The sequence below is a fragment of the Protobothrops mucrosquamatus genome, unplaced genomic scaffold (genome assembly GCF_001527695.2).
Source record: "Protobothrops mucrosquamatus isolate PMUCROS unplaced genomic scaffold, P.Mucros_1.0 scaffold2098, whole genome shotgun sequence".
In the NCBI taxonomy this organism is placed as follows: domain Eukaryota; kingdom Metazoa; phylum Chordata; class Lepidosauria; order Squamata; family Viperidae; genus Protobothrops; species Protobothrops mucrosquamatus.
The window spans coordinates 39674-55025 of NW_015388200.1; the positions used below are offsets into that span (position 1 = coordinate 39674).

Here is a 15352-nt window from a genome sequence, read left to right on the forward strand (position 1 = left end):
TAAGGGATATATTTGCTTTCTTTCTGAACCTGTATCCATTTTTCTGCACCCCATTCCATTTATAATAAAAGTAATTCTATTTGACTAAAAATGCGCTCATTCACCCCACTCTTCTGCATTTATTGTTTACAGCTAAACCAGAATAATTAGTGCTCCTTAATAAATGGGATTAGCCCTCAACCTTCAGACTTAAGGACTTGTGGGCTAAAGTCATTTAACTGTTGAAAGGCTTGGCTTACACATTTGTCTTTCAAACCAAGGTTTTTGTCTTCTCATCTCTGACCATGTCTGGATTTGGAAGCTGGGTCCAGCCTGGTTAAGTACTTGGATGGGAGATTTCTAGGGAATACCAGAGCCATAGGCTAGACTTGTAAGTCCGGAAAATGAAACATCCTGAAAGAAGACAGTGGCAACCACTTCTGAAATACAAAACTGTGTGGACTGTATATGAAGTCACCAGGAGTCAAGCTGGGCTCAAAGGCAACTTAGAGGCAATAGTTTCAGTGAAGGTGATCCAATGGTTTCCTATCCAACCAAAATTCAACATCTGTCTCTCCCTCCCCTCCTTTCAATTTTCTTAAAGAACTTTCCACCTTGTCCTGTGCACAGATATCAGGAAAAGATATCAAAGTGTTTTATTAACTGATAGAGTTAAACCTGGCTTGGAACTTTGCTTTCTAATTTGGGTTTTCCACTTTCAACTTCTGGAGCTTTCTGTTACATCTGCTCATCTGTTTCCTCTCTGGGAGAAGGCACATTTCCCTTAACTTTTTTTTCCTCCCTCCACCTGTATTCAAGAAACTTCCCAAATAGTTAGAATCCTGAGTTGGTATGGGAAATGGAGAAAGATTGATTTCAACTTTCTAGGGAAAAAAACACCCTTACAAAGACATATTTTATGATAAATATAACAAAGCTTTCAACTACTCCAAGCCTTCCCTCCTTCTCCAGAACTTACTGAAGTAAAGTCTCTTTCACAACCTAGGACAGGGCTTTTCAACCTTTTCACCCATTGTACCACTTTTAGGATATGGCAATATCCGAGTACCACCAGTCGCCTAGCAAGGTGTCAAAAAAGTGATGACAAAAAAAAAAAAGGAAAAAAGTGATAAAGTACAGGTAGTCCTCGACTTACAACAGTTCGCTTAGTGACTGTTTGAAGTTACAATGGCACTGAAAAAAGTACCCCCCAAGCCACAGCCGAGCAAGACACCTGCCTGCCGACCCAGGGGCGCTCTTCCTCCTGTCCAAGGTTTTCATTGTTGTGAGCATTTCTGTTGAAGATTGGCAGCGGGGGTGGGGTGGGGGGTGTTTGGTTTTTAGTCCCCCCGTCTGCTGGGTGGTTGCAGCAGGTTTTGGTCCCTTCACATGACCCTGGGACACTGTGACCGTCATAAATATGAATCAGTTGCCAAGCATCTGAATGTAAATCACAAGACTCTGGAGAGGCTGCAACATTCCAGCTGATTGGCGCTTCTTCAGGGCTCAGCAGAAGCTCCAGGATCAGCACTGAGCTCCAGCTGGATCCTGGCGCTGATCCTGGCGCTTCCGCTGAGCCCTGACTGCCCTGAAGCTCCAGCCGTCTCTCGCTCAGGCTTGTGCGGTGCTGCCACCAGTTCAGCTCATTCCCCTCCCCCGCTACCACTTTTCTAGGATGGTCACGTACCACCTGCCAGGTGCCAATGTACCACAGGTGGTACCAGTACCACTGGTTGAAAAGCCCTGACCTAGGACAAAGACTCGTTTCTGAATTGTTTATGCCCCCCCCCCACTTTATGTCTGTGTGTGGAGTTCTGTTTCCCGATTTTTATTTTTATTTTTTTTTAAAAAGCAAGTCATGTTTGTGCCTGTTGATGGTTTAATCTGTGTGTGAACCACTGCAAACGTTAAAGGCTGACTGGATCCCAAAAGAAGGTTTTTAATTTAGAATCAGGGAAACCGCGACAGTATCAGACCATCAGTTCCGGATTTAAAACCGACCGGATCTACCGCCTTAGACTCCAGATCGATTGGCTCGAAATTCACCCTCTCCGTTAACCCGAGCGTGCACCTTCGGAGTAAGCGAAGGGGTGCAAGTCTTAGAGGAGTTTCGTGATAGGCTGAAATCTTAGGCTAGTTTTCTGGTGAAGAAATCTCAGCCGAGGCGCGCGTGTGTCAAAGCCGCCCCCTCCCCTTAGAGAAACTTCGTGGGCGTACGGTCCTTCATCCCCTTAATCCAACTCAGCCCTTGACTGGCCTAGTCCGGATTACGACTGAAGCCCAAATGCCCTTTCTTGAAAGTTAGATCCATTGAAACCAAAGGGAATTCGTTTCCAGCCATTTGGGCCAAGGGAGGATGTTTCAGTGAAAGTCACGCGTGTACGCACTTCCCGCTCCGGTTTCACAGAAGCTCCTTTCTTCTCTGAATAATTCAAATGTACCCATATACAGTGTAATCCTTTGTGTGTGCCACTGAGTTCCCTCCCAAGGTATGTAGACGGACGGAATCGCACTCCCCTTTGTGCAGCTCATTGAAAAGCCTGGAAGAACAATCAATACAGTATTCGGATCTCCACCACGTCCAAGAAACATTGCAACATTTGATACCGTTTAATCAGTTAGACAGAAGCTCTACAGTGATCCTGGTGGTTGTTGCTATTTCTATGATATGAAAGGCACAAAAAGGGCAAAATGCTGTTTGGAAAAAGGGGCAAAGTTTTTTCTACATGGTGGATTACTAAATAAATGTGAAGAGGGATTGCTAGTGACGTGTGTAATCTTTTAAGAAAATTAAACACTTGCCATTTACCAAGAAAAGTAAAAAAAAATTGTAATCCCAAATCTGTATGGTGAAATATTATTTCTATGAAAAATTGGTCATACAGAATAGCTATTATCTCAAATGATAATTCATCAAAAATAAATGAAAGAGAGAGGAGAAACCATGATTTGAAAGACGTTATAGCCCTACTGTATATTTAATTAAATTACTGGATATTTTCAAGAAAGAGTCGTTCTCCATATGTAACACATTAAACAGAAGTCTAGAGGGTGTGAAATGTGAACTTTTTCCCCAAAATAATAAAGGTATTTTTGAACAGCCAACTGTTTTCTACTTTGGAATAGATAGTGTTCTATGGAATGTTTAAAATGGAATGAGTCTTCTTAACTTTTGGGCTATAAATGCCCCATCACTTTCTAAACAAGTCACAGATTTTGAAAGCTAAACAGAAATAAGTTTACACCTTCAAGCAAACCCAGGTGTTCAGAACTCAATCAAGAGATTTTTATTTATGTGGGATGAGTCCTTTTGGCTTAAAGTCCCCTAAATTAAGTGGATGATATCTGGAAGCCTTGTTTAGTAACTGCTCTTGTCTGTAATCTTCTTGCTGTCCCTGCTGCGTTTAGTAGATGACCTTGAAAAAATATTTGAGACGGGAGAAACCATTTAACACAGAAGGGCTTTGGGAACCATAATTCTCCAGAAAGGAAAACTGTTTATATTTATCAAATTTATTTGCTGTCCATCTCACAGTTCAGGTGACTGAGTGAAAAACACCCCCATTTTTTTTTAAAAAAAATCTTTATATATTAATATATCTCTAAATGAACTAAATGTGATAACTCTATTTTAAACAATATCCAGAGGGTCTGTCTTGATAGATAACAGGGATGGATGAGCACTATGCCTTTTTTTATGAAAGAGAAGAAATTAAAATGAATATATTCCTGGATAAAACTCCAGCACATGGAAAGGCAAATGGCTTTTACAGGTCTTCTTGTGTGGTTTGATCCACTGGAGAAAGTTCTGTATTCTGTTTCAGGGAAACTCTGACATAATTTGAGTATCAATTTATATACTCTACAAAATTATTTACTCGGCTGCTGACATGCCTCATAATTATTTATAGGAGGTGCCTGAGGATTTCCCAACAATATATTCATTACAGGTAAAATGTGGAAACATGTCTTGCAAAAAAACACTGAACAGGTGTTTCCTTTCAGTTAATGTTCAGTAAATTTCATAACTTTTTTTCTAAAAAAAAACCCCTCTAACCACTTCCAAAAATGCTTGCTAATCCATTTCTGATGTAAATTCCAGCCAATGAGAAAGCTTGTGTTTCCTTAATACCTTCAAACAGTCCATATATACTTTTGAATGCCCAAAGTGTAAGAGGATGCTTCCAAATATGATTTTTTTGAATAAAAAATGCCATGCTATAGCATTTATTTTATGTTCTATTTTAATTGTTGTGAGGTGTCTGTTCAGAAAAAACTTGTCTAACTCATCCTCTAACCTTAGGATTATCATTATTTAAATTGAGGAAATCAGGCACTGTACACATTATAGGATGATCTCCACAGAGCATGTTCAGAAAACTTTCACATACTGGCCATATTTTAAACAAGAGATTATTTAAAAGGAAACATTTTGAGCCCCCCCCCCCCCCCCGTCTTTTGGCTAAGTTTGCCATGGAAGCAAAAGAAGCATTAGATACTGATTGTTCCTGGAGTCTAGGAGAAACTTAACCAATTTTATTAGCCCAAACCAAGCTGAACTGGATTATTCTGCAAAATAACTCTGAAACAGAATTCTTCTGCAAATGCTAATATGTCATTTTTATATACCAACTGCTAAATTTCTTTTTGAAGGGCTCGATCCACCCAAATGTAAGTATTCTTCAGACTGCAATCCTTAAATAACCCCAGTGAACTCAATGAGATGTGCACAGGTTTTTATTGTTATTAAATCCCCATTGATTTCAGTGAGAGAAGGAAGAACTACCTGAATTTGACAATTTAAACTATTAGGGCAAAAATATTTTACATTTGACTGGACATGATCACAGTTGCAACCCTGTAGAGATTTACTTGAAAATAATCTCAATTTAGCCTGCTAGTACTTAGTGCGAAATACAGTGCCTGAGGTCGGACTCTTAGCAATTACTATGTCGACTCCATTATAAGCCATGACAACGAAGACTCTCCCGCCGCCAAATTATCTCCTGGGCAATACTCAAACTCCAGGCAAACTACCCATACTGAACTCCTCGAGTTCCCCTCCTGTAGTTTACAGCCCAAATCTTCCGTTTTCGGCGCTTCCTGGACACCTCTGCCGCCACACACTGCTGCTACTCTTCCTTCGGTCTACCATCCCTACCTCCAACATCAAAACATCCCTACCTCAGAGAGCAGGTTTCTACGAAGCTGGCTGGACCCAGTGCCCAGAACAGAAAGCATAGCCGGGCAGGGACCAGTTAAAACAGAACCGCTGCTGGGACACCCCGGGGAGATCCGTAAACAGGGGACACAGGAGTACCACTTAGACCCTTCTGCTGGAAGGGAAGGGACCGCTTTCAGTCAAAGGCCCAGCTTCGAGGACAATAAAGTTTGTGAAGGGAGCGAGGACAAAAGCAGGCCAGACCAAAGTAAGTTATAAAAAGTGAGGAAGTAAACATCATAAAAACCTAAGAGGGGGTGTCATAAAAGGCACAATGGGCAGCTTTAAAAAAAAATAAAAGAGAAATCTGCCTCTTCCCCCATCTAAGCCACTGGTGTTAATCTAGGAGTGGGGGTTGTGGAGTGGGTGGTTTGCTCGACTTAGTGTATTGTTGGAAAACTTCAGTGAAATAGGAGTGGAAATTGAACAGTGAGGGTTGGAAGGGACGCAGCCGATGGCTTGAGGAAGGGAAAGTTACTCCGCGGGCTTCGATTGTATGTATAAAATTGGCGGTGGGGGGAGACAAAGATAATAGACTGGGAAGGGGGTTGAGTGAGCCTCGGCGTGTGTGTCTGTGTGCATGTTTGGAGAGAGACTGCGGGAGGAATAGGCTGGAAGAATGAATATAGTATGGAAAGAAGATCTCATTGACAACTAAGAAGGGGGATTCAGGCATGGGTACGAATATTTCAGAGCCAATGCCTCTCCTTCTCCCCTCCCAAAAACAGAATAAAGAGAAACAAGCTTAATTAAGGTTGTTTGTTTTAAATTTGCTTAGAGGATCAGATTGTCAAACTCTTAAACTTAACCTCGTGTCCTTTATGCAATTTGGTGACTATTATCTCCCTCCCCTTCCCCAATACACAGTCACCTTCGAGGAGAAACATCGTGAAAAAAACTGGGGGTGGGGTAGGGCGGGTCAGGAAGGGAGACGCGACAAAATTTAATGCGAATCCTCGTTTGTTTCTTACCTATAATGCAAGGCGAGGGAGCTCGGCTTCTTTCTCCCTGCCCTTTGCCCAGTGCCGGGGATGTTTCCAATAAGAGAAGAGTGGACTTCGATATTTTCCTGATGTGTGCGGATTACCTGATAGCTTAAAATCAGGGTGCTAGTTCATCCACAAGATGACTTTCCAAGAAGTTTTTTGTTATGGTTTGGGGGGGGATTTGTAGGGGAGGGGGGCGTCGATGATGATGGTGATGACGATGATTGATTTGAGTTTTTCAAATTTCCCTGACATTTGTGCCAGTGTCTCGATCTTGATAGTATCCCTGCCCTTGGGAGTGGACGGGAGCGGGAAAGCAGGGTTTGTGCCGCAGTATTGGCAGAAACTCCAGATCAGAACTAAGGGAAAATTTGAAAAGAATGGGAAGATTAAAGAGAAAAGCTTATCTGGCCCTCTACTCCCTCCCTTGCCTACCTTCTCGCCGGCCCCGGAATGAAGAGGGGGGGGGGGAAACCCTTGCCCGAGAAATGTCTTGGTTCCCCGAGGTCCAGGCTGCCGACCGGCATCCCGTGCAATGCAGCTGGAAAAGTCTGTCCGGTGGATGTGGCAAGAAGGCAGAAATGGCGAAAAAGCAAAAAGGACCCCATTTGCCTCAGACTGAAGCTGGGTTTTCACCTCGGTGCAGTTCAGCTCCTCCCTAAACTTGTTTATTGACAGAAAGGCATTCGCCTGAGTCCAATCAACACACTGTATTTGTGTATGTATGTTATAAATGTGCATTTTGTGGTTAAGAATAGCCTGCCAACCAAGGCAGGAGATGGCTTTTCTTCTGCACTTCTGCACTTCCAACCCTTTCCCTTGGGCAGCACAAGGCACACACACATACCTTGCCCTTGTTTGGTTTGGGTTTTGGTGTGTTGTTAGTGGAGATCCGGCCACACCAGCCCTACTTTAACCCTGAGTAAACCTATTATGTCTAGCATTTTATTTGGCTTCTAGCTAGAGTCTTGCTCTTTCTCTGTCCCCTGTAAAAGGACTCATGAGTGCTCCAACTGCAGGGCTGTTATTTCTGAAAGTCTGTTTGGGCTAAAATAATATCTCTGGGCAGAATGCATCATATGTCACTGCTGGGGAGCCTGTTGTGGCTTTCAAGGGAGGATACCACGTTCCCCATTTGATTAGGGGTTAGGAGGATCATGATGAAAACACAGGTGTTCTGGACAACATACAGGCAATTAGTTTCTCCCTTGAAACAGAAAGGGAAAGGAAAGGAATTTCTACTGTATGTCAGTGATGGAAAATATGCCTTAATGCCAGTGTTTAAAAGATGATGCGTGTGGATTGCTTACCTACCCATGTGCCATATACATAGATGAATTCTGCTGTGCGAGCTGCACTGGCTGCCGGTGGCCTTCCGGGTGCGCTTCAAGGTGCTGACCATCATCTTTAAGGCGCTCCATGGCATCGGACCGGGATATCTTCGAGACCGCCTTCTGCCACAGATTACCTCCCATCGGCCTGTACGCTCCCACAGGGTGGGTCTCCTCAGGGTGCCATCGGCCAGACAGTGCCGGCTGGCGACCCCAAGGGGGAGGGCCTTCTCTGTGGGAGCTCCCACCCTCTGGAATGAGCTACCCCCAGAGATCAGGGTGATCCCTGATCTCCCTTCCTTCCGCCGCGCCCTTAAGACTTGGCTATTCCAACTTGCAGGACTGGCCTAGGGGAAAGTTTTAATGGGGTTTAAAGCAATTTTTAAATTAACTTGACCAAATTACTAATATTTGTTTTTACTTATGTTTTTAAATTTGTAGTTTTTGGGGATTAGTGTTTTATCTGGTTGTTAGCCGCCCTGAGTCCGTAAGGAGAAGGGCGGGATATAAATTAAATTAATAAATAAATAAATAAAATAAATTTAAAACATTTGAATAAAGTTCCTTCCTTCCCTTATGTGTAAATAAATATATTCTTCCAGCTCTGAATAAATTCCTCGGTGTGGTTTTCTTTTTCCCCCCCTTTCTAAAGTACTGTTTGCCTATTTGCTGTCAAACACGACTGTTTTGATATACAGCAGGCATATTTTGTACATTTTTCCAACATTACATTACAGGTAAGACTTGGTTGGTCTCCACTGAACATGAGTTTGTCTTCAAGTAGTTCGAAAGTTGGTGCAAAGTGATTTGGAGAACCTCAGAAGATTTGATGTTAATTCCTCAGTGACCCTGTTTCCCCACCCCCCCAGGTAATCTGGCAGCCAACTGGTTGCATGCTTGCTCCTCCAGGAAGAAACGATGTCCCTATACAAAGTACCAGACCCTGGAACTGGAGAAGGAATTTCTGTTCAACATGTACCTCACCAGGGACCGTAGACATGAACTGGCCAGGCATCTCAACCTGAGTGAAAGACAAGTCAAAATCTGATTTCAGAATCGCAGGATGAAAATGAAGAAAATGAATAAGGAACAGGGCAAAGAGTGAAGCTCTCTTCTTCCCCCTTTCTTTGTTCTATCCCAATTTTCTATCCCAATTTTCATCCCTCTCAAAACTTAGATGGTTTTTGATGGGCAATGACTTCCTTCTCAGCTGTGCTTGAGAAAACAAAAGCAAGCCAAGCCAGAAAGAGGCCTCCTGGTTGGCATGCAAGTGATTCAGAATGACTGCACCTGCTTTTTTCCATTTGAAGTCCTTCCCACTTCTTAAATATATTTACTGATCACTCCAGCATGGGACATTAAGGGGGGTGGGGAGGAATGGTATGCATTGAAAAGTAATTGTTGACAGGCAATAGTCTTTAAACATAGCTACTTCCTTTTTTTATTTGGCCTATCCCTATCCTAATCTGAAGCCTTCCAAACAATGTGCACTTCAAGTCCCCCCCTCCCCAGAACATATGGGAATGAGGAGAATTGTAAGGCAAAGCATTGGAAGAGTGAGGAGGATTGCTTTGGATGATATTAAACCAAGAAAAGCACATTTTTCCAGGAGGCTGGAATTGGATTGATCCAGGAGCAACAACTGTAGAGATACCCAGGCAAATGATACTCTAATTCATCCTCCATATCACACTCTTTTTCTTAAGGCACACAAGATCATCTTTAACTCCCTCTATACATGAAGAACCAGGAGGAAAACTCCAGGAGAACCATTTATAAACCACTATCTTTTTGAGGGTTTGCACTCAGAAGGCATCTCTCTTTTAGAAAGGAAAATATTTTAGTCAGACCATTTCCCCAAACAATGCCCAAAGCAAACTTTCATCAGGCATCCAGGGAGGGCTGCACTTCCTGGCTTGCCCATCCCTTGCCTTCTCATGGCACAGGGGAACTTTCCATTGGGGAAGGTTCTGTTCTTACCTTTCTCCACCAAGGCACTTCTAACTTTTAAGGAGAAAAGGAGGGTCAGAAAGCAGAAACATTTTGAACTGCATGTGAAGCAAAAAACCTAAATTTCTAAAAGTGAGGGACTCATTGCTTTGGGTACTTATGATTTATTGAGGACAAGAATATTCAGAAAAGCACTCAAGTATCAAGTGTGATAGATAGAGGATCTCTGAGTCATCCCTCATTTATCCAGTTTGCAAGAAGAAGCTTTAATACTTGAATGTTGTAGGATCCCACCCCTTTCTTTGTCTTGAAGGATATAGCCACATACTTTAGTGCAATATGGTGTCCCCATGGTTTTTTTGTTGTTTCTATGGGGAAAACTGTGTTCTTGAGTGCTCTTGTGGAAGTTCCTCTTGTTTTCTGTAGCTTATAGGAATGTAAAATGGGGTTTAGACCTGGTAGTTGCAGAACCAGACAGGGCTTCACATTGTTTGGTTTTTAGATAGTATTGCCAGCATTAGAGAGTCTATAGCACCAGCTGAGATGTGGATTATTTGCCTCCAATGATTCTCAAAACCGACCAAACACCCTGAGCATTGGGGGGGGGGACTACTCTGAAATTATTTCAAGGTTAACATGAACATTTTGTAAAAAAAATATTATCCACACATGTATTATCATATTAACTAATTTTAGTCATAGAGGTGTTACTAGACCTTATTAGTGAAGACAAGAGATGTTTTTGAAAGCTGCATTTTCCTAACACATGGATTAATAAGAGAAACTAGTTGAATTCATTAGCGACAAGTCTCTCTATACAGGAAAAATGTTGAAAAAATTATTGTTTCTTAGGTTCCATAAGGTCAAAACGTATTTTCCAGAGTTGTTTTAATACCTCAGAATAAAAATGGATTTAAAGGGACCCTGATCTATATTTCATTGTGTTATACTGCTTTTTCTAAACTGTCAGAAATATTTGCACTTGTGTTTTTCTTTAGTGATTCTTTAGCATGCATTATAAAGTTCTTTTAGGTTTGGTTTGGTTTGCTGGAGAGTCTCTCCTTTGTCCTTAGAAAAAGTTTATTATTGGTGTATTTTATTTCTTTCCCTGTGAAGTTGGCTCCATCTAAAACTCTTCAGCAAAACAAAAATAAAGCAGTTTTCTGTCTTTCAATTTATTGCTAAAAGAGTCTTTCTTGTAATTTTTAGGCCAGGAAAAAAAATGGATGCATGTATGAATGAGGGAATATGTGTGAGTGAATGTTTACATGGCACAGCACAGAGGTGTGCAAACATGGAGGTTCTTTTCCACAGCCCTGAAGGATGATGATCCAGAATTCTCCAGCTTAGGAAAGAAGGAAGTTATACTAAGAATTTTCCAATGCCCAGTAAATGCTCTTGTAATTTTACCCCCAAAGTAACAGATTAATAGAATAACATTTCTGGATTTTGCCAAACTCACCTGGATTCTTTTATATCCTACTCAAGGTAAATCATAAATTTCTGTTTCCATTTTTACTTATGTCCAAAATCCACATAATTGTATAATTATCATTGAAAGGTAATCAAGTCTTTAAAAAAAACTCAAATTATCTTCATTCCCACAGACAGACATGTATATGTGTGTGTTCACACACACATGAATATATATTCTAAAAGAATAAATTATTGCTGCATGTTGGATTTTACTGTAGTAGAAGTAGGAGAGTAACGTGTCATAAAAGAGAGAAGAAAACTGCATAAGAGGCTGCAATAAAAGAATACGACCGCCATAAAACTTTATAGGGTATAAATTTCTGAAGGTTAAGGAACTAAGCAACTGTAAAGCAAACAGCAGTGGGAAACTTTCAGAAGCTCCTAAATTACCAGAATGTCTTTCAACGGTGGGGGAAGTGGAGGAAGAAGAAGCAGAGATGCATTTCTGTCTGTTTCACCCAGAAATAAGGAACATTTAAAAATCAAAAAGCGAGAAGGAAAAAATGAAACCAATGGGTGTGAGAGAGAGAGAGAGAAAGCCGCTTCTTGTGGTTTCTGTGAAAACCCTGTGTTCTGGATTGCTTCAGTCTTTGTCTAGCGTTTATCACTTTCAAGTTGCCAGCATCCTGGATCATAAACTCTCAGCAACAACCCCCTTCCTTGCCCCCCACCAACACCCCCATCACCACCAAATGTAGACACAAACTTCAAGTCCTGGCCAGACGTCTGGTTTTGGAAAGCTTTTTCTGTGCTCTGTTTAATCTATTTACAACCAAGCTTTCCCTCCCAGAGCAGAATACTTCAATTGTTTAGTCTTGGGCTTTGAAACAATGGAGGTTTTTCAAAAGCAGAATCCCTGTCTTTGTCTTTTATTGCCCTGAAAACAACCAGATGAAAAGCAGTGCAGTATAACTAACCAAGACTTGTGAGAAGGAAACGGTGGTCACGATCCAGTTACAGTAGAAGAAATTTTATACACTCCTCCATGATTTATCATAGGTGACAATCCTTTAAAATACACACAATGGAAAACAAGAGGGGGGATCCATCACAGCCAATCTCCCTAACCCACCCATCTTTGCTTATTGGCCATCTATAATTTTTACAGGCGTCTTATTTTGAATGAGCATTAGATGGTGCTATCACTCCATGGTAGAAATAACCGGACTGCAGTGTCTTTCTCTCTTGAGTCTACAATACCTTGACTTCATTATGAACAATAAACGGAATTGTTGCTCAAAACCATTGTGAATAAATCCCCCAGCATAAAATATAGGACTAATCATGGCAATCTTTCTGGAGCATTTCTTCTCAGAAGGTATAAATATTCGGTCCATTACAAGGCAAGCACAGAAGGAAGGATGAAAACTTGTCACACAAGAGATCTCCTACACACACCCCAGCCAAAGAAGAGCAGTTTATATCATTGTTCCTGCACAACTCCCACTTGTCTTAACAGGGCTTTGTGGGAACAATTTAATGCTGAACTTGCAACCGAGAGTATGATTAAGTGTCTGTGTGTCTGTGTTTTTGTGTGTTTCTGCCTCCCCCCCCCCCCAATGATTTTAAGCAAACAATCCTTTAACTGCATGGTGATACAATCTGAGCAATGTCCCCTCTACTAGTTTTGTGATGTCAGAAGGATTTGATATATATACTGCCATTTTCAGAATGTAGAATTTATTTAGCTAGAAAGATAGCTTGCAAATTTTAGGAGACACATGTGTTGTCCAGCCCACACAGATTTGGGTATATGTTGATGGGAATTGTTGTAGGTCATTATACAGCATGGCAATTTTAAGAGAATCATCATAGATATCCTTAAATATTTGCAGGGTCTTGAACCGTTCATTCTCCAGTGTACTTGTCCAGCTTTTGAAGAACATGAAGGAATTCCCTGGGAACATAAATTCCAGCTCTTGTGTTTGTGATTAGATACTTAGAAAAGGACAGGGACCCTTCAGAATGAAACAGGGGCAAATTTACCTCTAATGTGGTACTTTCAAAATAAAATTAGGTCCAAGTAACTCCAACACCAACCACTCTCTTTTTTAAAAAAAGAATATACATGTGTGTATGTATATGTATACATGCATGTGTGCACACACAAATACACACATATTTTTGTGTGTTTGTGTGTATATACATATGTTTCTCTGTGTGTACCTGAAACAAGTATTATGCCTCAAAAGGACTTTCAGCTCACATAGGAACCCTTCAAAAAGAAGAGACTAAAAAAGAGAATAGGACTTGAAAAAAACAGAGATTAAAAACTAGAATTAGAAGCCATTTAATAAAGATGTTTTATTTTTAAAAATGTACAAGAAAAAAAATGTTGCAAAGAGTCAATATTGTACAAATTGATTAAACAACACCAGAGTTTTTCTATGTTACAAAATTGAACTTCAAGGAGAAAGAGGGAGAGACTGTGTGTAGTGAGAAAAAGAAAATGGAGAGTCCCATCATCCCCTTTCTACTGCAATTCCAGGCAATGTTCAGCAAGTCTAAAATAGATAAAAGCTGCAATCTTTTAATGTGATGTACTTTGTGCTCATTAATAGGAACCCCCCCCTTTTTTTAAAAAAAATTCCACTCACAGAGCTATAAAACAATAAGAACTTATAATTTGCCAAGTGATGTCTTTTTGGGAAAGATTTTCTAATGAATCTTCCCTCTGCTGGGTATTTGGAAATTATATTCTCACTTTCTCTCCTGTTTTTTTTCCTCTCCCCACTAGCCTATAAAAGAAACATTTGCCTTTTATCACAGGCCCCAAGTACAGTAGACAAATGATTTAATGCTGATGGCTGATTCTTCATAGGATATCAAACACTAAATTGCCCTGCACTTTGGTTAAAATGTTAACTTCCAAAACAACTCAGCTATCTTATCTTGATTCTGGCTCCTCTCCCTCTCTCCCTTTCCCTTTCCCTTTCCCTTTCCCTTTCCCTTTCCCTTTCCCTTTCCCTTTCCCTTTCCCTTTCCCTCTCTCTCTCTCTCTCTCTCTCTCTCTCTCTCTCTCTCTCTCACACACACACACACACACACAGAGAGAGAGAGAGAGAGAGAGAGAGAGAGAGAGAGAGAGAGGACAACACTAGACACATCTTGGTAGGTAACCATTTGCAGATTAACAAATGTGTTCCAAGATGCCAATCAGGTAGATCTTTTTTTAAAATGCCAATAAATCCTACGTATTTGAGGCCTGATTGTAAATACATACTAGTAGTGGGAAATCATTTTTGAGAAAGTTTATGGAACAATTCAGAGATAAAACCTATTAAGTTCAGTGATGTAACACTGCAATTCACAGGTAAACCTTGGAAAGTTTACAGCTTAGTTATTAAGGAAACAGTGGGGCTGAGTTCTCAGTAAAGATCCCAAAGATTGCCCCCTATAAATCTGGGAAAATATTGGAGAAGGAAAAAGCATTTTTTCCACTCAGCAGACATGAAAAGAAAACATAGAAATAAAACCTCAACTTTATTTTTAAGCACTCCTTTCAAGCATTTCAAGGAAATACTATTCCTTTAATGAGGGGAGAAGGGTTGGAGAAAAAGATAGTCTTTAAACAAATGAAACAGACTTTTTCTTACATTTAAAACATAATTTTTAAGCCTTATCATTTTTGTTTCTTTCACCCTCCCTCCCAGTTAAACAGGTACCATAGTATGAATTATTCTTTCAAGGGATCTATCTCAGGATTTTGACTGAAAGAAAAGATGTACAAGATTTCAAAATGATTTATTTTGAGAGGGCTGGTTGGTTTCTGAACTGGAATCCTTTTGGTTTCATTTTTGGGATGTCAACCAAATATGACTGTGTGATGGTGGGGACAGATGGAAAGAAGAGAAGGTGGAGTGTTTGGTCCTTTCCATGATTCCCAGTACAAAAAGTGAGATCATGGGTCACAGGTTGCAAAAATTAGTAATTTCATCATATTATAGAAATGACATCTGTGTATGTTAGGATGCGAAGGAATGACTGGAGAAACAGGCTTATACAGTAGGGCAACATATTTGAGGATTAGTACTGGCATCTTTTCGAGCAGGGAGGATACAGAAAGTTCCAACTTCCTGAAATTGGTGCTGATGGAGCTAAAGGACTCCTAGAATTTACTTTCATGTGGTCATATGGGGGGGGGGGAGTTAGCNGAGGGATGATACAAGGGAGCTGAAAAGTCAATGGTATATATGAAAAACTAATCATTTTAATTTTTAATGTAGGGCAATGTAACCAGCAAGAACATACTGGAGTATGTGGTTTTGTTCTGTTTTGCTTTGCTTTTTTAAATATTTGTTTGGCTCTCTTTCTGTGCCTATGTCTCTCTGTGTGTGCCTCTGCCTCTTTTTACTTTGCTTTATTTTTTTTTCTGCTGTACAGTTTGTTAAACAGTTTACAACCGTTTT

At 40.7% G+C, this 15352-nt stretch overlaps 1 protein-coding gene across 1 annotated transcript; it reads left to right on the plus strand.

Annotated features, from left to right (window-relative positions):
* Window positions 1–4907: 4907 nt before the first annotated feature.
* LOC107294794 (homeobox protein Hox-B9-like) lies at window positions 4908–8565 on the plus strand (the record flags this gene model as incomplete). The annotated part of the gene is made up of 2 exons (XM_015824056.2): window positions 4908–5408; window positions 8387–8565. Coding segments are annotated over 2 exons (680 nt in total), but the record flags the coding sequence as incomplete, so codon positions are not given.
* Window positions 8566–15352: the final 6787 nt, after the last annotated feature.